Source organism: Theobroma cacao, chromosome 3 (assembly GCF_000208745.1).
Source record: "Theobroma cacao cultivar B97-61/B2 chromosome 3, Criollo_cocoa_genome_V2, whole genome shotgun sequence".
Taxonomy (NCBI): Eukaryota; Viridiplantae; Streptophyta; class Magnoliopsida; order Malvales; family Malvaceae; genus Theobroma; species Theobroma cacao.
In genome coordinates, this window is record NC_030852.1 from 2,371,783 (window position 1) to 2,397,614 (window position 25,832).

Genomic DNA, 25,832 nt, shown 5'->3' on the forward strand with positions numbered 1-25,832 from the left:
ATCGTTCAGAACAAGAAAAGAATAGCTAGGGACCGGTTTAATCGTACAACTTTTAATACGCGGATTATCTCTTTTTGTTAACATCTAAAACCAACGGTTACTATTCATTTGATGGGACCTACCAAATGATTGTCATGCAAAATGAGCCGTTAGATTAGCAGAAATGCTACCGTTGACTTGGGATTAAAAAGATAAAAAACTAGGTGATTAGAAAAGGTGGGGGATTTATCGGATCATCAACTACCAAGAGAGGTAGTGGACCCTAAAGAAAATGTGTGGGGTCACTGTCGTCCTCCTGCCTTTGTCAAAACCGGTTTGCTATAATCTTAAATAAGAGACAAGGACATTTGATAAAAATATATTAAAAATAATCATCAAAATAAATTTAACTATTTTTATCATATTTAGTTATGACTTAATAAAAATATATTTTAAATTATTTTAAATAAATTAAATCATTCATCATAATTTTTTCATATTTTTTTCTATTTGTGCTTCAGATTTCTCTCTCACCATCTCAGTCTCTCAAATTTTATTGATTTCTCTGTTCGACATTCGTCTACTATACTTCCGATTTCTCTCTCCAACGTTTTCAGATTTCTCTTTCTTACGCTTTCAAGATACCAAGTAATGGTTTTGACATGCTTGGGTGGGTGGTTGTTTGGAAAATTCGATTTTAAGGTATTTGAGATAAAACTAAAACGGTAGAAATAATCACAAATGTATGAAATAACTTTTAATTGAATCAATTCGAGACCTAGATACTAATATAACTCAAAATTTTGAAATTTATAAATCTAGGTTTTCAAAAAAAAATTTTATTTTTAGTCAAAATAGGTGTTTTAGATAAAAAAATATTTGTATTTTGATTTATGAACACATGTTATAAACACTTTAATCTATGCCAAATTATCAAAAAAACAAAAGAAAAAGAAAAAAGTTGAGAGGATTTGAAGTTTTAGTTCGTAAATAACAATAACATTTTAGGTATTAAAGTGGAACAAAATATTTTTAAATATGTCGTGTAACAACAATATTTTTTTTTCAACATGACGTGTAACAACTTTTTTTAACCATGGCGTGCAACATGATTTTGTACATGACATGTAACAATAGTATTTTTTTTTAACATGGTGTATAACAACCTAACCATTACTTGTCACAAGTTTTTGTACATGACGTGTAACAAGCTAACAATAATTCGTTACAGGTTTTTGTACATGACATGTCATAGGTTTTTATATATGGCATGTAACACGCTAACCATGGTTTGTCACAGGTTTTTGTATATGACGTGTAACATAATAGCGTGTAACTTCATTAAAAGTAATTTTGTCCAATTTGACTAAAAATAGTTAAAATTATAAAGATGACTATTTTTAAAAATATCTTATCTTTAAAGATTATTTTTTAAAATACCCCAATTCTCAATTATTTAAAATTTAAATAAATTTTTATTTTTTATTACATTTAATTAAAATTTTATAAATCAAATATTCTTATATCCCGTTATATATGGATATAATATAATAATATAATCAAATAATATTTTTATGTTCCATGTCAACCTCACTTAATAACATATGGGCACAACAGAGGGGAGGGACTAATGGTCTCGGGCCTTNATAATTTTAAAATTTTTATAATTTAGTTTTATTTTTTAAAATTTTTATAATTTCATTTGTATAAAAATTTTAAATTTTTTTAAATATTTTTATTTTTTAAAATTTAATAATTTTTTATTTAGTGAGATGTCTCATAACAATTAATTAATAACTAATTTTAATAAATTTAGAATTTAAATAAAATTTAGGGTAATAAAATTATTTTCAAACTCCACCTCTTCAAAACTTAACAACTAGTACCTCTTATTCTCTTTTCTTTTCTTTTTACTAAATAGAAACGAAAAGATTTTTTTTTTTTTTACATCTTAGTTTGATATTAAAAATATTTGCAACTTTGTAGATAAATATTACACTGATAATTTTACTAAGTATGATAAAATGTATCTAAGCTATTAATTGGATCTATTCAAACTTGACATTTTTAGCTTTGAAAAATGTATCTATGCTTTCTAAATTATGTCAAGTGTTGAGAAAGATAAAAATATCAAAAGTTTACTTTTTCGTTAACAAATTAATTCAACTTATTTTGACTCTTTTAGTTTCCACTACAACATCAGAATGTGCATTTTCTGTTATGAAAATCGTTAAGAACCAGATTCATAATAGAATATCAAATTATTTTCTTATAAATTTGTTGATCATTATGAATAAAAAAAAAATCATTCGAGACTTCGATATTGATTCAATGGTAGATGCCTTCAACTTTATGAAAAATTGGTCGAGCTCAATTAAAAACATCCAATCTTAGCATATAATAGGTATTAAAAAATATCTTTATTTTGTACTTAATACGTAATTAGAGTTATATGTATAATTTTCACATGAATTTTTTTCATCTAAATTACTATATATTTTTGTCCAATATTGAACTTTTAGTATATCTATTTTATAAACATTATCTTCGTCTTTCCAAACACAAAATACTAGCTCCACCACGATATGAAAATGGTAAATAATATTTTAACTAATAATCATAACAATTAGTTAACTCTTAATCATAATAACTTATTTAAATTTATTAAAATAATTTAAGAATTTTTTTAAATATTATATCTTATTATTTTTATATTATTAGAGAATAATTAGATGAGTAATGATTAAAAATCTAGATTTCATAAAATTATCAAAGAATTTTGATGTTACTCATAATAAACGGAAATACATTTATATTGTTTTGAGTTGATCTTAATCTAGTAAGTAGTCGTTTATTATACTAAAATTTTGTGATTATGATAATAACATATTAAAACTTTTGTAATAATTCGATAAATAAAATCATTGCCTATATTTAAAAAAGTCAAAACAGTTTATTTTTGTTCAATTCAACATTTTTTTCATATTTTTTTTAAAAAAGGTTTTCATAATTATATTGAATTGGCAATTGAATTAAATTAGTATAAATTCGTATCTTGTTGTTGTGTTGTATACAAAATTATCATATTTAGGTTAAATCTATCATATGAAAAATAAGTTATTTTATAGATTTAAACATGTTTATTGGAATATAGTCAAAATTAATCACAAACCAATGAAACTATAGAAATATCAATGAATTTTATTAGTCAAATTCAACGATTGATTGGTTTATTATTATTTTATTAATTTTTATTTTAAAGGTTTCTTATTTTTTACATTAAAAAATGATTATTTTACATTGTTATTCATTCACATTAATCCAATTCAAACATCAAGTCAAAATAATAAGGAGATAAAAAATAATATCATAATATGTAAAAATAAATAAATTTTAGAAAATTTGATTAAACTCATATATTTTGAGACTCTTTAATGTAATATTTCTCCTAATTTATTAATACAATATTTATCAAAGAAACTCTTCTATAGTCACGCGCTTAGTATAAGGTATTCTGCTTAGAATTTTGTCTTGAAATAGAAGAATCTGACCCCACACACACACAGGCAATGCGATTTGATTGGTTTGTGTAACTAAATCGGATTCGGCTGTGTCCGTTTTCCACTTTGACATGGGGAGAGAGCCGGTTGACCGTAGGATAAAAGGCCAAGTCAGTTTTATTTTGACGGCCAAGATCATGTCACGTCATTGATAAAACTCAATACGCAAACGCCTCAGTCTTACTTCCACTTGGTTTTCTCTCTTTTGTCCCCGAACTTCTTTTGTGTTTCTTCAAAAATATCTCCTCAATATTTTTAATTTTATTTTTGCATTTTTGTAAAACCAAATTAAATTCGATTAATCAGTTAATTCAATTAAAATAAAAATTCGGTCGATTTGATTATTTTTTTCAGCAAGTTTGTTTAATTTGATTAAGAGAATTTTTTAAACCGATTTAATTGAATGCATTCACTTAAATATCTCCTCAATTTTATTTTTGTTTTTTTAATTATATATTTTTTAAGTTTGTTTCCTCTTGATTAAGTTGATGAGGAATTTTTCTATAAAATTGGTGAAAGAACTTAGTTCTTGAAACAAATCTTAAAGAGACATTTTATTTTATTTTATTTTTGTTTTAGAATGAATGATGAAGAGCTTTTTTTATAATATTTTTATTTAGAAATGATTATAAATTGAGATGATTGAAAATAATTATGATGATTTCTGTCGCCTAAGAGAATTGTTGTTTTTACATGAACAAAAACATTTGCAAATTTTGATAGTTTTAATAATTTATATTCATATGTTTTTTTTTCTTATCGTGTAAATATAAGATATTAATAATTATATGAATAAATACAAACACGATATAATTAATTAAACATATGCACGATATAGCACGATTAATATTTTTATTAACAAATTGAATTAATTTTTATACAACAAGACACAATTGACAATTCATTTAAACATGATTCACCTATTTAAATTTGCATTAACCGAGTTATACACATCAATTAATATAAGTCGATACAATAACTTGATTAATCAAATGGAACTTACAAATGTTAAGAAAGTTTAATTCCTTTAAGACTCTTAAGTTGTCGTGTCATGTAAACAGGTAAGTTACTTTTTTTTACCATACTTGAATCTATTTAATTAAGAAAATATTCAAACCCTATTAAAACTCAAATAAAATTACAAAATATTGTTCAAAACCGAACTCTAATAATATAACACTATTCACTAATTATCCAAATCTGTTAAATGCTCGATTAAATAACTCAAATAATAACTAAAATAACTAAAAATCATATAAAAATAATTTTATATTTATTAGTTTACCAAAAAAGAAGTAGATTAAGATAGTAAAAGTTGTTTTAAAGGTTAGAAAGATTAAAATTTGAATCTCATAAATTATAAATTCTTGAAACATTATATATAATATTACTATTTATATAATCGAGTTTAAGTTTAGGGCATCTTAAGAGTGATACTCTAAACCGTGTCAAGTGTTAAAAAACATTATCCAAATTCGTCCCATAACCGAATATAAAGTACCCAAACTTTATAGTATCGGATGGAATGCCCATATAACAACAACCCATTTACATTTATAATCTTAAACATGTAAACATGATTAACACACAACACACAATATGTTAGAACACCAAACTGAAAACTTAGAAATTGGCTTCAAGGCGTGTATCAATACCACTGTCCTTAAGGTTTTATTCGCCCCCACTTGTAGTGTGCAAAAGAGTTACTGGCGTATAAACCTTAAAGATACAATGAAGCCCAATGATTGATAACATTTTGCACTGACGAAATCAATCCACTGAGCACTCACCGGAGTATAATAAGATTATCAAACTTCTATAGTATTTTTCTGCAGGAAAATAGTATAAAAGAAAACTTGAGAAATTTGAGAAATGAAGGAAAGTTTTTGTTTTTCTGATGTACGTTTTGTTAGATAAAGGGAGTCTCTTTTATAAACATAAATGCCTGTTCCCAACAGACATTGTTTGTGTCTGTTTCAAAGAGTTGCTTCCTGTTGGTCTTTTCCAACAGACGTAACTCTTTTTCTTATTCTCTCTTTTTACTTTTTATTTTTTATTTTTATTTTTACTTTCAATAGACATAACCCTTCTTTTAATTTAATTTCCAACAGTCACAATTTTTCTTTTTATTAAGATATTAAATCATTCTTTTATTTGAAAATATCCAACAATCCCCCACCATTTTCAAATTAATTCAAATTTTCGATAATCTTGTAAATCAATTGCATAAATGAAGGTGTCTTCCGATTGAACCTTCACTTAGTGAAAACATATTAAAGTTAACCGAAATTGCATGGTAGACTATGCTTTGAACCAATTATTCCATTTGGTTAACCGAATACATCTCACACAACGATTTCAATACCAATGAATGCACAGTATCTGGCGACACTTTTATGGCCAAGCGTCTATATCTTTTTTTCATGAGTGCTGTTAGAGCCAAGCTCTTGAACTCCTAGAAACGGTCACACTTCACACTCACATAGGTAGATCCCATGAATGCCTTCGTAACTAAAGCATTCTAACAAATTATGTTATGGGTCTATTAAGATATATAACTCATCCTTTCCTTACCATTACGAGTACCTAGCACTTCACTTAGGATGAAATATATTTGTATTATAGTGCTAGTAGTCACATATAAATGATGTACTTTGTCTCATTGAACTCAAGACTTGACGTTATACCAAGTATTGAGTTGAGTTTCTACCATTAGTGACTTTTAATTTATAAGCTTGAGCCTCATCCCTTTTAAGATCTTATTTACAAGATCTCTAGCAAGATTTTTTGTTAAAGGATCCGCCAAGTTTTCACTAGACCTCACAAAAGTTATAGTGATCATTCCATCAGTAATTAATTGTCGAACATAGCTATGTCTTAATCCAATATGTCTAGACTTTCCATTATACACTTGGCTATATGCTTTTGCTAGAGTTGCTTCACCATCACAGCGGATAGAAATTGGAGAAATTGGTTTAGGCCATAAAGGCACACCATAGAGTAAATTTCTTAACCATTTAGCTTTTTTGGTGGCAGCAGCCAGTGTAATAAATTCGAGTGCCATGGTAGAATCAGTTATACATGTTTGTTTCTTGGATCCCCAAGAAATGACACCCCCACTAAGCATGAAGATCCATCCGCTTGTAAAAGCATAATCTTCTAAACTTGTAATCTAACTAGCATCTAAATATCCTTATAGTACTGATGGATATCCATTATAGTAAAGTCCATAATTAATTGTTTTCTTTAAATATCTTAGTACTCGATTTATGGCTTGCCAATGCAAAGTACCTGGATTACTTATATATCTACTTAACTTTCCAACAGCAAATGTTATATCTGGCCTTGTACATGTCATTGCATACATCAAGCAACCACTTACTCTTGCATATTGTAATTGATCAACAACCCTACCAGCATTAGGTACTGATTTAATTTGAGGATCCATGGGTGTAGATGCTGGTATACAATTAGTAAGATTAAACTTTTCAAGCACTTTTTCAATGTAGTACGATTGAGATAAAGTTATGTTATTTTCATCTCGAAATATTTTAATTCCTAAAATGACATCTGCTACACCCATATCTTTCATTGCAAAGTTTTTTAACAAAAACTTCTTTGTCTCCTCGACTTGTTCCAAATCCGTACCAAAAATTGGCTTATCATCCACATATAAGCAAATTATAACACCTTTATCATTTTGAAATTTGCTATATATGCACTTGTCAGATTCATTTATGTTGTAGCCATTAGCTAAAACAATTTCATCAAATTTTTTATGCCATTGTTTTGGTGCTTGTTTAAGCCCATACCATGATTTGATAAGTTTATAAACGTTATGCTCTTGTCCTGAAACAACAAACCCTTCTGGTTGTTCCATGTAGACTTCCTCTTCTAATTCACCTTTTAAAAATATTGTTTTGACATCTATTTGGTGAATTACCAACTTATAAATTGATGCAAGGGAGATTAGAAGTCTAATTGTAGCAATTCTTGCTGCTGGAGCATAAGTATCAAAGTAGTTAATCCCTTGCTTTTGCATAAAGCCTTTGGCTACTAATCTTGCTTTGAATTTGTCTATGGTTCCATCTACTTTCGTTTTCTTTTTGAAATCCATTTACAACCTATTAGTTTGGAACCTGGTGGAAGATCAACCAAAATCCAAGTATTATTTCCCATTATTGAGTCCATCTTATCATTGATTGCTTCCTTCCAAAATACAGAATCTTGAGACTTCATTGCCTCATCATATGTAACAGGGTTTGATTCTAAATTAAAACAATAAGGAATCTTATTGTCAATATTTTCTCCTATTCCTTCTACAAGGAACATATAAAAGTCTGGACCAAAATCTTTTACTGTTCTAGCCCTTTTGCTTCTCCTTATTTCTGGTCTAGATTCATCATTATCTTCATTTTGTTCCAATGGAATGACATTTGACTGAATGGATTGTAATGGCTGTAATTGTCTTAAAACATATTTGAATCTATTTTCATCAAATATTGCATCTCTTGATTCAATAACAGTATTGACAGGAATTGAATCATTTGGTTCAATTATCATGAACCTATATGTTTTACTATGTTGTGCATATCCTATGAATATGCATTATATTCCTCTTTCACCCAATTTCTTTCTTTTGGGTTCCAGAATTTTAATTATAGCTCTACATCCTCAAACCTTCATATAACTAAGGTTTGGTTTCCTTTTCTTCCATTGCTCATATGAGGTCATTTAGTTTCCTTTATAAGAATTCTATTTAATATATGACAAGCTATTAACAAAGCTTCTCCCCAAAAACCTTTTCAAAGACCTGAATATGATAACATAGCATTTACCATTTCGGTCAAGACCCTATTCTTCCTTTCTGCTACACATTATGTTGTGGTGTGTAAGGTGCTAAAATGTGATGGATTGTTCTAGTGGAGGCAAAATAACTTGGACAATAATATTCTCCACCTCTATCCGATCTTAAACATTTGATAAAAGATTCACATTGTAATTCAACTTCTGATTTGTAAACCTCAAATTTATCAAGTACTTCATCTTTAAAATGCAACAAATATACATAGCAATATCTAGAGAAATCATCAATGAATGTGACAAAATATTTCTTTCCAGCTAATGTCGGTGTACTATGCATATCACACACATCACTATGTATTAATTCAAGTAATTTGATATTTCTTTTAACTTTAGGAAAAGGATTTCTAGTTATTTTTGTTAGCATGCATGTATTGCATTTATCAATACTTGGATTGAATTTTGAAATTAAGTCTATTTTATACATGTCATCCAATCTTCTATAATTTAAATGTCCTAATTTATAATGCCATAAATAAGAAGATTCAACCATATAAGCAGAAACATCCACTTTATTCTTATTATTATTAACAATATTTAATTTAAACATTTCATCACACATGTAACCTTTCCCAACAAAAATTTTCCTTTTGGATAGAATGAATTTATCTACCTCAAATACAAGCTTGAAACCAAACTTATTTAATAGACTTCCAGACACTAATTTTTTCCTAACTTCTGGAGCATAGAATACATCTTTCAAAGTTAAAGTTTTTTCAGAAGTGAATTCAAGTTCAACAGTCCCTTTGCCTATAATCATTGCTGTAGAAGAATTTCCCATGTATAGGAAATTTTCACACTCACTTGATACGAAATTCTTGAAAAGACTCTTATCATTGCATACATGTTTTGTTGCTCCAGAATCAACCCACCAGGCATCATTTTCTTCAAGCACATTGATTTCAGAAATCATGGCTATAAAATTTTTAGAAGCTTTTCTTTTTGAAGAATTATTTTTCTTCTTCAATAATCGACATTCATTCTTGAAATGTCTTGGTTTTTCACAATAGAAACATGTGCTTTTATTTTGTCTTTTGAATTTCGGACCATTAGCAATCTGCTTGAACTTTTTTTTGGCAGGTTTAGTGGTCTGTCCTTCCTCCACAACATGTACTTTGACTTCACCAGAAACATCAACTTGTTCTTGTTTCCTGTATTCCTTTTCAATTTGAAGATGATGTGCCAAAGCCTCAAGAGTTATTTATTCTTTCTTGTGTTTCAGACTTCTTTTAGAGTCTTTCCATGATGGACGAAGTTTGTCTATAATGGAGGATACAATTATAGTTTCATCCATTTTCATTTTATATTGTTTGAACTGATTAAACCTTCTTTCAATTTCTCATAGTTGTTCTATAACAGAACGCCCATCAACCATTTGATAATTAATAAAGCGACTAACTAGAAATTTCTTACTTGTTGCATCTTCTGTCATGTACTTGGCTTCCAGTTTGTCATATAATTCTTTCGCAGTAGAATCATTCTGATATGTGTCAAATAAGCCATCAGCCAAACCATTCAAGATGTGACCTTTGCACATATAAATGACATTTTCCCATTTTTGCCTTTCTTTCGTTGCGGCAACAAACTCATTTTCTTCTTCTTCTGCTCTAGGTATAGTCAAAACATAGACAACTTTCAAGATTGATAGTAGGAAATGCATCTTTTTTTGCCATCTTAGAAAGTTGTCACCATCAAACCGGTCCAATTTTACAAAGTTAGAAGCCAATTCTCTTAGTGTCTCACTTGCAGCAGCCGTTGTTGAAACGGAATAAAACCTTAAGATTGTTAGAACACCAAACTGAAAACTTAGAAATTGGCTTCAAAACGTGTATCAATACCACTGTCCTTAAGGTTTTATTCGCCCCCACTTGTAGTGTGCAAAAGAGTTACCGGCGTATAAACCTTGAAGATATAATGAAGCCCAATGATTGACGGCGTTTTGCACTGACGAAATCAATCCACTGAGCACTCACCGGAGTATAACAAGATTATCAAACTTCTATAGTATTTTTCTGCAACAAAAATAATATAGAAGAAAACTTGAGAAATTTGAAAAAGGAAGGAAAGTTTTTGTTTTTCTGATGTACGTTCTGTTGAATAAAGGGAATCTCTTTTATAAACATAAATGTCTGTTCCCAACAGACACTGTTTGTGTTTGTTTCAAAGAGTTACTTCTTATTGGTTTTTTTCAACAAACGTAACTCTTTTTTTATTCTCTCATTTTTATTTTTTATTTTATTTATTTTTATTTTTATTTTCAACAAATATAACCTTTCTTTTAATTTAATTTCTAATGGTCACAATTTTTCCTTTTATTAAGATATGAAATCATATCTTTTATTTGAAAATATCCAACACAATAACTCTAAATTCAAAACAATTTAATATTGTGTCACTTTTAATATCATATTATCGAATCAAATCCAAAATTATCCAATCTAAATTTTGGTAAAGGACGAGTGATAAAAAAGGTGAAAGGGTGTTTTACTAATGGATTGTTCATTATGTGGTTTGCTATAACTGCAAATGGAGGATCCAACCACATACATCTGTCCTTTCCCACGTAGCTGTCTAAAATTCGTTTGTTGTTGGATTGCCTGAAAATTAAATTAGTACAATCGAAAACCTTGGATCAAGATTAGTGTCATTAGATTAGGCAGCAACCATTGATGCTCTGTTTGGCGTCACTCCTAAGATTAGTGTGTCCTTGGATAGTGCGCCGTGTTCGTTCCCTCCCTGGACAGCACAGGACCAACACAAAGGAAAAGACAAAGAGCCCAGACGAAAAACAATGTTCTTTGTTTTACACTTTGAAGACCATACACCTTCACTTCGCTTCTTCAGATGTCGCAAGTCCCGAGTCAATCAATTAACGGTCTAACCCAAAGTTTCACACTTTTACTTACTCTCCCGTTGGTTAATATTTTAATTTCTTTATTTTTTTATATTTAAAAATAAAAAATTAAGAAACACTTTTAGATATTAAATGGAGACCTAATACTTTTAAATTTTCATAAATTATTTAAAAAAATTAAATAAAATTTTATTCTTATAAAAATTAAAATATCATTTGTTATTTTTTATACTTCATTAAATTGACATGATGAATGAAAATATCATGTGACCTTGTCATCACGTCACATCATCATTCACTATAACATGTTAGTATTATGTGATATAAAAATGATAAGTAACAACAATTAGTCAATTGTTAGTAATAAAGGATTATTTGATCAAAATAAAAATATAAGAGTTTGATTAAATATAATAAAAGAATAAGATTTATTTGAATTTTTTAAATAGTTTATGAATTTTTTTATATATTATGTCTAAAAATCAAAATTCTTTTGGAAAGATTTTATACAAAATATATAATCTTTTTAGACGAAATAATGCATTATTATACATTAATATATAAAGACTGATTATACTATAATTGTTATTAGGTTTTAAATCTTTATCCAGTTTAAATCAATTATCATGCCGCTCTTTACCCTTTCCTTTTATTTTCTAATAATTCTTTAAAAAAATAGTAAATAGTAAAAAATAACTAATTAAAGAATTTCCCAAACAGAGTATTAAAAAAGACATTTTGCAAATACAAGTACAAATCTAAATATGAGATTTGAGATATCTCAATCTTTATCGATAAGGTTAAGATTGAGAGGTGACTCTTGTATTCTATGTAATAATTTGCCTTAGGTAACACTTAGCTTCTATACTTCAAGTTGGCACTTATTTTGATATTAATTGTGGAAATTAAGTAAAACTGAACTTACAATTCCTCCTCACAAGTTTTTCTTCCAATGGACATTGCTTTCAATGACAATTTGTTGTTCGTTGTGTGTACGTAAACGATGAAGATGATCATATTAAAACAGTAATTAAAGAAATTTTATATTAATGTTTGAGATATTCTAAACATATAAACATAAGTAAGAAAAATGAATGCTTGCATTATCTCTCACACTTCTTTGTCATCGCTGGGTCAATGACACCTTTTCTATTAAATTAACATCTTCCAACTTTATAGTGCATGATTAAATACTAAAATCTTTTCTTTTATCATTGATGACAAATAATCTATTCCTCAATCCTCACATGTTTCATAAGAGAGATAAAAAAAAAAAAGGAATAGCCAAGGTCAAAAGAAAAAAAAAGAATAAATAAAAAATAAACATATGACTAGCTAGGATGACAGCCAGTTTTTGATTATAGTATTTTCAAAAGTTTAATTAAAAATGAACCCAACATGGCTTTAGAACTTTCCTTGATGTTGCATGCAGTTGATCATGGGAATTATTTAATTCAAAAGAAGAGTACTCAATGAACAAACCCTAATATAATTTTAGGTTTTGGCTGCAACACCTTTAATTTAGTCAAAAACAGTGAACCCATAGTAATAACCATTTCATATTTCATGTTCTTTCTTTACTTTTGATTAATTAATTAATTTGGATGTAAACTTTGGTGATCTTCAAAATGGGCATAGTTAAATTGGACATCACTTAATTTTTTTTTTTTTTTATATAGAAAGACTTGGAATTTAAAACCTCCTTGTTTTTCATGAAGGGTATTTTTTGTTGACCTTGCACTTTTGTTTTTATTATTTGTCTTTCTTGACAACAAAAATGAACAATGCATAAAAAATATAAAAAAATATATAAAAAAATTAAGTGTTTGGGATTATTATCGTCAAAAAAAATAATTATAACAAAATTAAATGACGTATAGAAAAAATAAATAAAATTGAGTTGAATGTATGCGTGTAATTATTTTCTTTTTTCATAAACAATCATATTTAACAGTAAAAATAAGAAATGGGCCTATTTTTAGGATTGATAACAAACTCATTGCAATTGAAGGCTTTGACCATTAATTTTATTTTATTTGGCATTACATTTGTAACCAAATGAAGTTATTGTGATAAGATATAACTCCAAATGTAATGCCAAATAAAGCTTTTCTACTGATGAAAAATAATAGTACAAAAAATCATAGATGCAATATAACTTTAATTATTTAAGGTCCAGTTTAGTATTACAATTGCAACTAAAGTTCAATACAATCAAGATTATGATTTTATGCATTATTGTTACAAGCACATTAATTAAATTTTTTTTACTATATTTTCAACAATTATATATTTAATAATAAACACATATTGTGCAAAGACTTATCAAAATTTTATATTGACATTCAATCTAAGTTTTTGTAATTTTATTTTAAGTCAAATAAGTTTTTTCAAAATATAATGCGAATATAGAATGTAAATAATGTTATATAATTATATCATCATGTCTCATTAAAATATCATATTATCATTAAGTAACACATATTAACATGCAATATCAATTTCGTGTAATATAAAATTATAAATTACGTTTTGATTATAATAATTAATCAACTATTAATTATAAAAGTTTATTTTTTATTCAAAATAAATAAATATATTCATATGAGACAAAGTCAACTTAAGGCTTGAGAAAAAGATGAGATTTACCGGAACATTCGATAACAAATTCCTTCCACTTCAGCATGATGTGTCCTTTTAAGAATGTTCCGAGTTGTGGGAGAGTGACTGTTGGGGGCAACTCCTCCCTTTGCTTATCGTGTTCGGCGACATGTTGCCCACGTGTCAAAATGTAAAAAGACCAGAATACCCCTCTCTACCAAGATGCCACCCGATGTGATCATGATCCATAGAGAGAATCACCGAAATCCCACAGCTTCCTATAAATAAAGAACGTTCCATTTCATGTTTGATTTTAGTTAAAAGAAATCCTTCCTATGAACAAACCCAACAAGGAAGAAGAAGAAGAAGAAGAAGAGAGATTATGAGCCCTACACAATTTCATGATCACCACTACCACCACCATGCAAAGAAGGATACGACGTCCAACGGGAATGCTGCCCCCCTATGCCCTCCGCCCCTGAAAATCAACAAAGACTCTCATTTGATCAGGAAATCATCATCTTCGTCGTCATCCTCGTCGGCAGCCTCCTCCCTCGGCGTCACCTGCACCGCCAAGCCACCTCATCAGCAGCAACGCCACCCCGTCATCATCTACACCCACTCTCCCAAAGTCATCCACACGCACCCCAAGGATTTCATGGCGTTGGTGCAAAAGCTGACGGGGCTTTCACGTAGTGAAGATGACAATCATCAGAATCATCATCATCACCATCACCATCATCATCATAATAATAACCATCACGACGCGCCTCATCAACCCAAGGTGGATAACGGTGCCGCCTCGGCGGAGGAAGATAGCAAGAGGATCATCAATGACGATAATGATTCATCTTCGGTTATAACAGATGAAAACGGTGAAGGGCAAGTTAACTCTTGCTTTGTACCGCCTTTGTTTGATCCACCACCAGCTCCATTTTTGACAAATATCCCAGTTTTTACGCCCAATTCGGCTGATTTTCTGTGCGTGAATCAACCTTTTTATAATTACACAGATTCATTGTTCTTCACACCAAACATGAGGAGCTCCATTTCATCTTCAGGGTTGGAGGGGATGAATGAGTTTCGTGATTTTTGAAGTTTTGATTCTTTTTTTTGAGTCTTCTGTTCATTAATTTATTATTAATTTTTTGGGGTAGTTTTGATTATTTGGTTTTATGATGCAAATAAGGGCTTCTGATTTTGTTCATGGAACTTCATGAGGAATAAATTTTTTACATTTATTGATTAATTTCTTTAGCTAACCATAGCCTTGATGCTATCATTTGGATGAGATAATTAATTCTCTGTTGCTACAATCTTTATTCCTCTGGTTTCTCTTGTAATCAAGAAGAAAGCTTTCCTCTCTGTTTTCTGATGGAAAATTGGAAATTGAAATCAGAAATGGATTTTGTTACAAAATGGGAGGAAAAGGGTTATGGCAGTTTATATTTGCACAGCATCTGGCCAGAGGATAAGAGACCCTTCAGCAGCAAAAATGTCACATTACCATCCGATATTCTCTTTGCAGCTTTCAACCTAATCCACTCCTAGGAGTTTTATGATCTTAGAATACATAAGCAGAGATTGTGTTTTAGATTTCATCCTATATATATTTTGTTTCTGTTTATTTCAAATTTTAAATTAAAATATAATTTTACGAGAGATCTCGTAAATCTCACTACATTTATCTTAAGATTCGAATCGAAAACTTTTAACATAAAGTCTTAGGTTCTAAGATAATCAAAGGCAAAGCAATACATTATGGCAAAGGAAAAAGAAACAGCCTTAAACATCTTATGAATGATTATATATATCATTAGATCAGAACTACCAAGGCAAGATTTCCCAGACAAACAAATGACTTTTTTCTTTTTTTCTTATTCTTTTCTTATCGTTGTTTCCTTTTCCATTTTTGAGATCTACACTTCCTAGAGTTCTGTGATACAAATCCCATTACTTTACATGCACAATTCTGTACAGTTAAAAATGAACACATCATCACTTTCTCTTCTTATCTTCCTTTTCTCTTTCAAGGACCACTGGGGCTGCTGGGATGCTGAACCACCACTCTCTCAATCTCCTCATCCATCTTTCCGTGCTTGCTTTCCTTGGAGGTGAGTACCTAGTAAATGTCTCCAAAAAGATCAGGAGAACCATGTACTTACTAGGCATCAAGGCCAGAATCAAGGCTGTGAACAGAAGAGTAACTGCAAATTTCTCGCTTGCCTGGTAGATTAACATCATAGTGGCAAAGTCAGCAGACTATAAAATTGGTCTCCTAAGTTTTATGTGATTATTTAAATTCAAAAAATTGATACTGCTGATCCGTTTTAAAGGCAAGAAACCGACTGAACAAGTAGGGATGAACTAAAAGAATACAACCTGTGGGAAAATGGACAGCAACAAGGCACGGAACTTGAGGAGAACAATGTTTCCGTCTTGGATAAGCTGTTCAACTTGAGATATTGCATTCTGAACAGCCAAAAGCTGCTCCATTGTGTTCATAGGTGGAGGTGCTATTATCTTGATTTCCTCTGCAGGCCGGCCTTGGTTGCAAAATCGCGTAAGAACCATAAAGATTGCAAAAAAGAGGAGCATCAATGCAAACGCATAACCCAGCCATCCCCTGAAATGGGCACCAAATGAATTCCAATGAAGATGACAATGAGAATGATGCACGCAAGGAAACCAAATGTGATATGAAGATCACTATGAAGCCAACTCTATGGCACTATCTATGCAAAAAATATTTTATGTTTAGGTCAACCGATATCCCTTCTTTATACAAGAAGAACAAAAATTTATAAAAAACACAGTGCTTCCCCTTGTAACAGAGCATCATGTCCTTCAAAGTTTACTTTTCTTTCACATGAACCTTCCTTCGATCAATGCAATCATGTTTAAAATTTATTTTCTTTTGCTTAGGAGAGTACCTAAGGTGACAGTATCCCAATCGAACATTTACACAACTTGACTTCCAGTTATCAGTACACCAGCTTAACTCAGGATTATGTATAAAAAGTGCAGATGGTTAAACCAGTCATTAGAGGCATTTAGAAGGTGCATTGGAAATAAAGCATTCAGTTAAACTTGACAGTTGACAGTCCTGTCCTCAATTTAGGTATACAAGAAAGCAAATAAACAATGAACCTTCTTGCTGTGACAGAGCATGGATTAACTTTTCCTACTTCAAAGTTTACTTTTCTTTCACATGAACCATCCTTCAATCAATGTAATCATGTCTATGACTTCTTTTGCTTAAGAGAGTATCTAAGCTGAAAAGTATCAGAATCAAAATTTACACAACTTGACTTCCAGATATCAGTAGAACAACTCTATCTTAACTCAGGATTATTTACCAAAAGTGCAGACCAATCGTTACAGGCATTAAAAAGAAGTACACTCCAGAAGAAGGTGCATTGGAAATAAAACATTCAGTTAACTTGATAGTTGACAGCCCTGTCCTCAAATTAGGTATACAGGAAAGTAACAAGACTATGAACCCACCAAAATATCTATAAAACTTTATTCATGTCGCAACCACCAACATTTTCTTTTTCTCATTAAGTATCTGAATTCACAGTATCTTAATCAAACAAGCCAAACATAATTTTGACATCCTGGTTCCTGATCTACTCTCTAGACCTACTTGAATCAAGATTTCATATAGGGTTTACTTACACATTTTTTTTTTTGAAAGTTAGGTTTACTAATACATTTGGAATCCAAACAATAGTCAAATTCTCGAATTGGTACCTGAAGTTTAAAAATTCGCAATAAGGTACTTGAATTTTGCTTCTGTCCATCAATTTGCACATAGGAGAAATTAATGGTCTAAAGGTGTTAGTCTTGTGCACAAACTAATGGACAGAAGTAAAGTTGAGTACCTAATTGCGAAAGTTTAAACTTTAGGTACCAAATCAAGAATTTGACAAGCTTTGGGTACCACGTGTAACTAACCCTTTTATTTCTTTATTTGGAAAGAAAAATAGGTCAACATTAATGATTTTAAGACCTCAACAAGGGATACATTACAAAAGAAGATGTCTGGAAATTAAACACAACTATACCTTATATAAACCCTACACATATTTAGTAGATTCGGAACTTTAAAATCTACATTGTGTTCAAATGATGTCATTATCAGTTGCAACAACTTAGTTTCGTTGCTAGCATTATACCGCCAGTATTCATTTGCTATCACATGCTTACCAAAAAATTAATAATAAAGAAAAATAGTTTATTCAATTGTGTCTTACCTGAAAATGATAAACGTGAATAACAAACAGAACACCAAAGACTTTAGAGGATCATCCCAATATACCAGAGAAAGAAGCCACTTCCCAACTTCCATCACTGGAAGAAGCAACTCCTGCAAGTAGAAATGTAAAAAAGGCAAAATGAGATGATAGAACAACTCATGGAAGAGAGGACAACGATCAGGAAAAAGAACAGAATGGCAGAGAATTAAACCTAATATAAGTTGCGGTCACTATCAAAAGTACAGTTCATATTAATCACTCTGCAAACCAACACTGAATGGCATCACTAACAGACACACACATTTGCGCATGCAGCATATACAGTGTTCACCAAGTAAATTTAGCTCTGTAATCAAAATTTAATAACAAATCCAGTTAATCAAACTCCCTGTCTGATAAAACTTATTTTCAGTTGAACAATGAAAAGGGGCAAAGAAGGGTTAACGATCTTCAAATTCTATAGCAACTAGAGGGATCTTTTGTGATACCTTCATCACAGCTAAATTGGTGTCAATGCCATCTACTTTAACCCCATCAACTGTTTCTTGCGCCCGCACTACTTTTTTATAGTTGTCTCTGGATTCCTTAACTGTTCTCTCCAACAAACTCATCTCACCCACAGCTACTTCACCCACAACAAGTCCAGCCTCACTGAGATTACTCGAACTTGAACCAAACACAAAACCTAAGTTTGAAACCATTGCCAAGGCTGAGATTGAGTACATGCCACCTCCAGCCACAGAATTGTTATCCTGATCTAGTTCCCTTGAACTTGACATATTTGCAAGAGTCTCCAGGATCAAATCTCCCCCAGGTAATTGATCACAAAGATTAAACATGAGAAGAGACTCGAACTGAATGGAGTTTGAGGAACTAATTTCCTGAATGGCTTGCGCACGTAAAATTCCAAGTACAGCTTTCGAAAGTGCGTCATCCTTTTCAATTCCAGCAATGTTGAACTTATTTATAAATCTATGAACATACAAAATTTCCCGGATTATTGCTAGCCAGTAATCACGCCGAGTGTGCCCTTTAAGCTCAGGAAACTCTATAACAACTGGTTCTGATCTACAAGAGAAACACCATAAACAGTCAGTAGATAAGTTATATACCCAGACAAGCTTTATGATAAAACCAAAACATTAAATGAATTTGATGATTAGTTGAACACCAAAATATTACAGATTTCTATTGGCCAGTTACAATAAGAAAATGAAATAAATATGCATCATGCCTTACAAGGAAATTGATTTGTACAGGACTGCCTTGTCAAAAAGTCGAGTACCCCATGGTCCAGTCAACTCAGGTTTTACAATTTGTTTTAGATCATCTGACAAATCATATCTTTTTGGTTTGTCATAAGATACAACAAGAAGGGCTTCAAAGTATAATGCATGATCTGTCAGTATTAATCGACCTGCAGACATGCAAGATCAATCTTAGAACAGGCTAAATATTGCACTGTATATTAAGTGACAGCCAACACTATTTACCCAAGAGAGAGAGAGAGAGAGGAAAGGAAAAGTAAGGTTGCATTCATAAATTTCATTAACAAAGATATCACATAGCTTATTGCATAAAATGTTTGCTATTCCGTCAACTTACCTGGCCAGGTTGATATTCCAACATGTTCAAGAACCGGTTGAGTAGTGACTGTCCCATCCACCTCAAGTATCTTTTCTTCTCTTGATGATCGAACAGAAGACAGAAGAGATGATTCTGATTGGCTCTTCATCTTTTTAATCACTCTATAGAGATCAAATTTTAGAATATTATATTCAGTTATGTGAACCTACTAACTAGAGAAGCTGCCACAAATCACTAGGCCTTTGATGTGCTATGAAACTTCTATGGATGAATTTAAAAATAAAAACTCAAACAAATGGCATAGTCAACATCAGAATGGAGCAAATGGCCAAGAGATATATAGAAAACTAAGCTTCTGAACAAAACTTTACATATCATATAATTCATCATGTTAGTGGTGTTACCTCACATACCATTGCCAATTGGTTAGTTAAATGCTTAAGCATGATATTAGAGGCCAAGTTGTTTGTAGGCCTATTTGTTTCAATTGTTAATAGTGGGATTACATGTGAGAGAGAATGTTAAATGATGCAATCTCACAATAGTTAAATTTGGGTTTTGTAGTGTTCTTCGATTTAAGTTGTAGCTCTCTTCTTATTGCCAATTGGTACAGTATTGATGCTTTAGACATCATAACAACTATGATCAAGGATTATGAAGCCCCTCAAATCTTATATATCTGTTTCAATTACATCTAGGGTAAAGTTAAACCAAAATCTCAAGACTGAATGCGTTTTGTTCATCAGATTCCTTCAGTAAAATAAACATAAGAAATTAACCAGTGATTTATATAGAAAGCACACGGCACACAATCTTGACTTATTGATAAATAAAAACAATTAATAAGTCTGCAGGTATAAATTTAGTTCAAGTTATGCATTTCATTAACCAAATTCTGAACTTTTGTACCATGTTTGGAGACATCACAAGAATTTCAGAAGGCTCAGTTCTCTATATGATTAAAGTGTTGAAATTTGGGAATGATGCTCATTTGGTATTTGTGAATATATATTCAATATAGAAATGTCAGAGGATACTAAGTTGGAGCAAAGCAGAAAAGCATGTTCACAGGTAACACACTTTCTCAATAGAAATCAAGAAGACACACAGAATCTATTCTATACCAAGTGTCAGACTAGGTATCATGCACAACTGGATTGAAGCATATATATATTATATTAAAAAAATTAGGATAACAGAAAAGTGAAAGATTTAGATTTGGACAAAGAATATACTAACGAATGAGTGGACATCAATAACAGCTCAGGGAAGAGTAGTGTGTGCTCTAGAAATTGTGCCAACAACCAAGAGGAGACATGTTCTCTCCCACCAATGATAGGGACCATAACCTTGGAATGTGACATGAATCCGAACCCACAGTGTTATTGACTTAGGTTGTAGCTACCAATTAAGTCTATCAATATAAACTGTTTTAACCAAGAATAAACTACCCTGCACTTTATAAGTCAAGGATCAACCCAAGGTCCTCTTCTTTATCAAGAATTATTCTCATTACCTTCCCACTAACTCTTAAGTTTTTCTACACCTCTTTCTCTCTCTCTCTTTCTTTTCCTCTTTATCATCTCTTTTGTCCTTTTTTAATTGTTGGTTAAGTTCAACATATTAGTTTTAAATATTTTTAGCCCTTATTCCTCTTTTTCCTTGGCCCCCCCAACATAAGTTGGCTAGCTCCACCCCTGAGGATGCTAGGAGGGGTTGAAACTTTGAAAAATCTGCAACTGTCTTTCTCAGACTAAGCTCTATTTGGCAGTTGTAGCTATAGTTGCACTGGGCAAACTATTTTCAGTTCCATCTAATATGTTCTCCAAGCCCTTCAATAAACTGTTTCTTTTTAAAAGAATATCAGTTCTCGGCTTTCAGTTTTTCTTCCAATAATTATCATACTTTAATCTTGTTTGAGCTTATTTTAGGATCCCTATAAGTGGTTGTTAGTTGTCAAGTGATTAAAACCTTTGAGGAATGAGAGCTAAGCAAAGCACAAATTATCTTATGATTGAACAATGAACACTAATTTGCTGCAGACACGTAATTAGACCAAAAAGGAAATAAAAGAGGGGCAGGAAAGCCATATGATATTCACATGGTAAGGACCCTTACCTTCCCAGTCCATTTAGGTACTTGTCATAGACAGAGAAATGAAGCCTACCACCTGTTGAGGTCGTAAGTACGTTGAAAAGGTTTTCAGAAATAATCACATTGGCAATGATTGGAACTGCTGGAGCTATTCGAGAGAAGGCTTCCACCCCAACTGACAGATCATCATCTAACTGCAAGCAAGACAAAATGATGACCATAAGTTCCAGCACAACCCTAAGGTTTACTCAACAATTACAGGTACTACAAAAGCCACTCTCCAAATACATAATAACAGTTTAAATGAGCATAATATGAAAAAACAGATTTTAATTATGCCAGATATTAGACCATTCAGAGTTTCCACACAAGATATGTTTGAAAGAATCCACATACAAAACAACTAAAAGAAGCAAGCATAAATGCAGCCACTTCAATAGATAATTACATCCAACAGGAATCTTTCGCAAGCTGATGAAACTTACATTAATTAGTGATTGGCTGGCAGCTGATGGGGCCTCCCAGGCCACCATCATGTCAAATGTAAGGCGTCGAAATTTTTTATCAGCCAGATGACCCATTACTTGAGTAGACAGAGCAAGAGCCCTGAAACAGCAGTATTCCAAAAAGTTCCTTGCATACCGTGATTTATGCTTTATAGAATCAGATGCCTCAGCATTGAAGCTTTCCTGAAGCTCACTTGAAGAGGTTTCAAGGATTCTGCATCATTTTGTTTTTGTCCATAAGGTAACTATATATCAGAGTCAAAGGCAATTTGCATTATTCTTATTTGCGTACAGGCCAAATTAGAGCATATAAAAACCTAAAAGCCTAATTAAACAAAGACCTTCTAATCAGATTAAGGTACAAGTTACACAAAAACTTTATGTCCTTGTAACAAGCAGGGTACCAATAACGACGTAGTAGCAGAGCAAACCTACTTTGAGCATCTGCGCACGACGATATTTGCAACTGGAGATAGCTCAGGTATCCAATTCCTTCCAGCAGACGGAGACCTCTCCAACTCTTCAAATTCCTCTCCAAAGGAGCTTCGTTTGCTAAGTAACCATTTAAATGATCCTTCTTTTACCAAAGCCTCAAGCATATTTCTAGTTTTGCTTGCAACCGCCATTTCTAACTTTCCCCTCAAGTCATACACGCTGAAATGCAATCCACAGGCAAATTGTCTCAAATCACTATATTAAATTTAAATGTCCCAATATTAAACTTTCAAGTCCAACAACCTTTCAATGCATCCAACTAGCATTAGCCAAAATTAACTTATAATTCATTCAAAATCCAAGTAACATATTTCTGCAAGAATTTCAAATGGCAACCAAAATCTCAAAAGATTCAAGATATAACTCATCCGATTATAAATATTCGCGAACAACTCCAAATATTATTAAAAATCCAGTTGAATGGCCAAGCTAATAAAACTCTCAATCTCAGCATCTTTAACTAAAGCACATGTAAAAAAAATCATACTTTTTTCAAAACCCAATTGCTGAATTCCTTAAACAACCTAATCCCAAAAAACTTAAACTAGCTAAAAGATGGGAAAAGAAAGAGAAAACACTTACCTTAAGAAAATGTGAACCTTCAAATCCTTCTAAAACCCCAAAACTGTGCACTAGAAAATCTCTGTTGATGCCTGCAACATTTCAAGAACCCAATCTCAGATTACCTTAATTAAACAATCTGCCACCAACCCATTTCTCCAAATGGCAAGATTCACAAGATTACCTCAAAAAACAAGAGTTTCGAAACAACTTCCTTTTCAAGAAAATTCATTATTCTTTAATGGGTTTTTAAGAAACAGAAAAGAAAAGAAAAAAAGAGATAGAAAGCTGAGAGCTGTGAAATACAGTAGCTTGAACCACGTAGGGAACCTTCATCACCGGTTAAAGAATAAAGCTTTCGGTTTTTGGTGTCTTTGGGGCGGTGATCAGAAGAGATCTAGTGCAGCTGGAGCGAGAACGTGACTAGCTTTGATTGGTTGGAGGGCGTGGGAGGGGTCAGAGTCAGGAGGCAAAGTTTGGAATCCGGGTGACGTGGGCATGGTCGAGTTTTTGACACAGTCCGTGATCCTAATCCTGTTATCCCACGCGATGAGACGTTGCCCATGCTGTAAGCCCGCAATCTGTTTGGAGACATTAATTTGGTTTTGGGAACATGACATCTGTCGCAAGATGTTTGTCTCAACTCTATATCCCACGCATTATTCACGTGATCAAAATATTTCCATTCAATATATTTAACTGTTTTTTATATGTAAAAGTTTCAAGTAATTTTTTTTATAATAGTTTATAAGGTAAAATATCTCTATTTTTTAAAATTTTTATCAAAATTACATAGAAGCTCAATAATTTTTAAAATAAATATTTTATTTTAAAAAAATATTTTTTATTAGACACGTAGATCTAATCATTAGTCAATTATTAATGTTTTTATCAATTTAATAACGTGATAATATTAAAAAAATAATTTATACTTAATTAATATTAAAATTATTTTTATATAATTTTATTTTTTATTAATTAAAAAAAAACTCCCCATTTGAGTAGCATCGAAGCTACCTTGGGGAGCTTGATCGGGGCTCTCAAGGGAGCACCAGATCAGAGCTCCAGTGCTCCCCTTGGGGAACTCAATTTGGGGCTCTTTAAAGGAGCACTGATGCTCCCTCCCTGATCAGTGTCCCCTTTTTTGGGCACCCTTATTTTTTTATTTTTTTCAAAAAATATAATAATAATTTTTTAAATTAATAAAAAAATATTTTAATTTTTTTATAATTTTTATTAATGGTGTTTGTACTTTTAAGGTAAAGTGTTTATTTCAAAAATTAATAAACCTGCTTGAAACTTTTATTAAAACTTAAAGAGGTGCAAGTATTTTACCCTAGTTTATAAAAATTAACTTTGATGCAGTACAAAAATAAATGAATAAATAATAAAAACAAAAAATAATTAAATAGTTTTAAGATGTGTATCAATATTTTAAAAAAATTATTCATTTTTTATATTAGTGTCAAGAAGCAATAAAACTAATGATTGATTACGTTTTAAAATTATCAAATTTTTAGTAGAGTTTTTCTATAACAAAATAGTATAAATGCAATTAGAAAAAAATTCGAAAAAAGTGGAGTGCAAATTGTTTCTATTGGTTAATTTTTATTATCAACGAAACCTATTTATAACCAAAGATATAATTTTTTATACAAATATATAATACATTTTTTTAAATAAATATATTTATTCAAAAAAAATTTAATGTGAGATTGTGTCTTGTATTATTATTATTGAAAATATCCAATATAAAAGAATGTAAGTGTAAATTATTCGTGAATGGACTCAATAAAAACTTTAATCAAAGGTCAAGAGGGGTTTGAATACACTAATTCTTGCCCTAGTGGATTCATGAAGTAGGTTTTTCTATTTTTTTAATATAATATAGATATGTAAATAATTCTTTTTAAAAAATGTTGTAGCCCACTTGATGTCATGTTTGATTATGGTAATGGTAGACAAGTATTTTATTTTCAAATTATTTTATCTATGTGAATATATAACATTAAGCTCTTGCTTGATGTTCCTTATTAAATTATCATAAGTAGAGTATTTTTTTTATTTAAAGAAAGGAATTCAAATTCTGCTCTTTAAATAGAAAATCATATACTAAATAATGAACCAAATATTAGAGTGTAATTATAAATAAAGTATTTCATACTGAAGACTTTCAATAAAGTCATTTGATAGTGATAGCCATTAAAGAATTAATTTATTTTTTAATGTTTGATTTGTAAGAATATCAAGATATTCATGAAGTTAAAAGATAAATAAAGGGTACTTGTAATTCTATGATACACATTTGAAAATAAATTATCCAGATTCTTATTTATTTCGTTGGTGAAATTTAAATTTAGAAATTAATTAATAAATATTAGACTTCAATTATTTTCTGGTATTTAATTATATTATTAGCTTCAATAACATTTATTTAGATTCAATCCCTCTGTAGTATTGGAATGATCAT

General features: G+C 30.7%; 2 protein-coding genes across 2 annotated transcripts; one reads left to right on the forward strand and one right to left on the reverse strand.

Moving 5' to 3' along the window:
- On the forward strand, positions 13,970 to 15,106 carry LOC18604137 (VQ motif-containing protein 20). Its single transcript, XM_007036480.2, has one exon. It carries the CDS (start codon positions 14,240 to 14,242, stop codon positions 14,951 to 14,953), a length of 714 nt encoding a protein of 237 aa, XP_007036542.2. The 5' UTR covers positions 13,970 to 14,239; the 3' UTR covers positions 14,954 to 15,106.
- Positions 15,595 to 23,834, reverse strand: LOC18604138. The gene is made up of 11 exons (XM_007036481.2): positions 23,547 to 23,834; positions 23,384 to 23,454; positions 22,742 to 22,960; positions 22,286 to 22,520; positions 21,825 to 21,994; positions 19,725 to 19,867; positions 19,359 to 19,536; positions 18,608 to 19,187; positions 18,117 to 18,229; positions 16,240 to 16,483; positions 15,595 to 16,083 (listed from the first exon to the last, which is right to left on the reverse strand). Exons 3-11 carry the CDS (start codon positions 22,930 to 22,932, stop codon positions 15,856 to 15,858), a joined length of 2,082 nt encoding a protein of 693 aa, XP_007036543.1. The 5' UTR covers positions 22,933 to 22,960; positions 23,384 to 23,454; positions 23,547 to 23,834; the 3' UTR covers positions 15,595 to 15,855.

Coding starts and splice junctions, on each gene's coding strand:
- LOC18604138 (XM_007036481.2), bottom strand. CDS start 22,932: ATGGCGGTTGCAAGCAAAACTAGAAATATGCTTGAGGCTTTGGTAAAA. Junction 19,868..21,824: donor TACCTAAATGGACTGGGAAG/GTAAGGGTCCTT, acceptor TGATCTCTATAG/AGTGATTAAAAAGATGAAGA. Junction 16,484..18,116: donor TTCACGTTTATCATTTTCAG/GTAAGACACAAT, acceptor TGCCCATTTCAG/GGGATGGCTGGGTTATGCGT.
- LOC18604137 (XM_007036480.2), top strand. CDS start 14,240: ATGAGCCCTACACAATTTCATGATCACCACTACCACCACCATGCAAAG.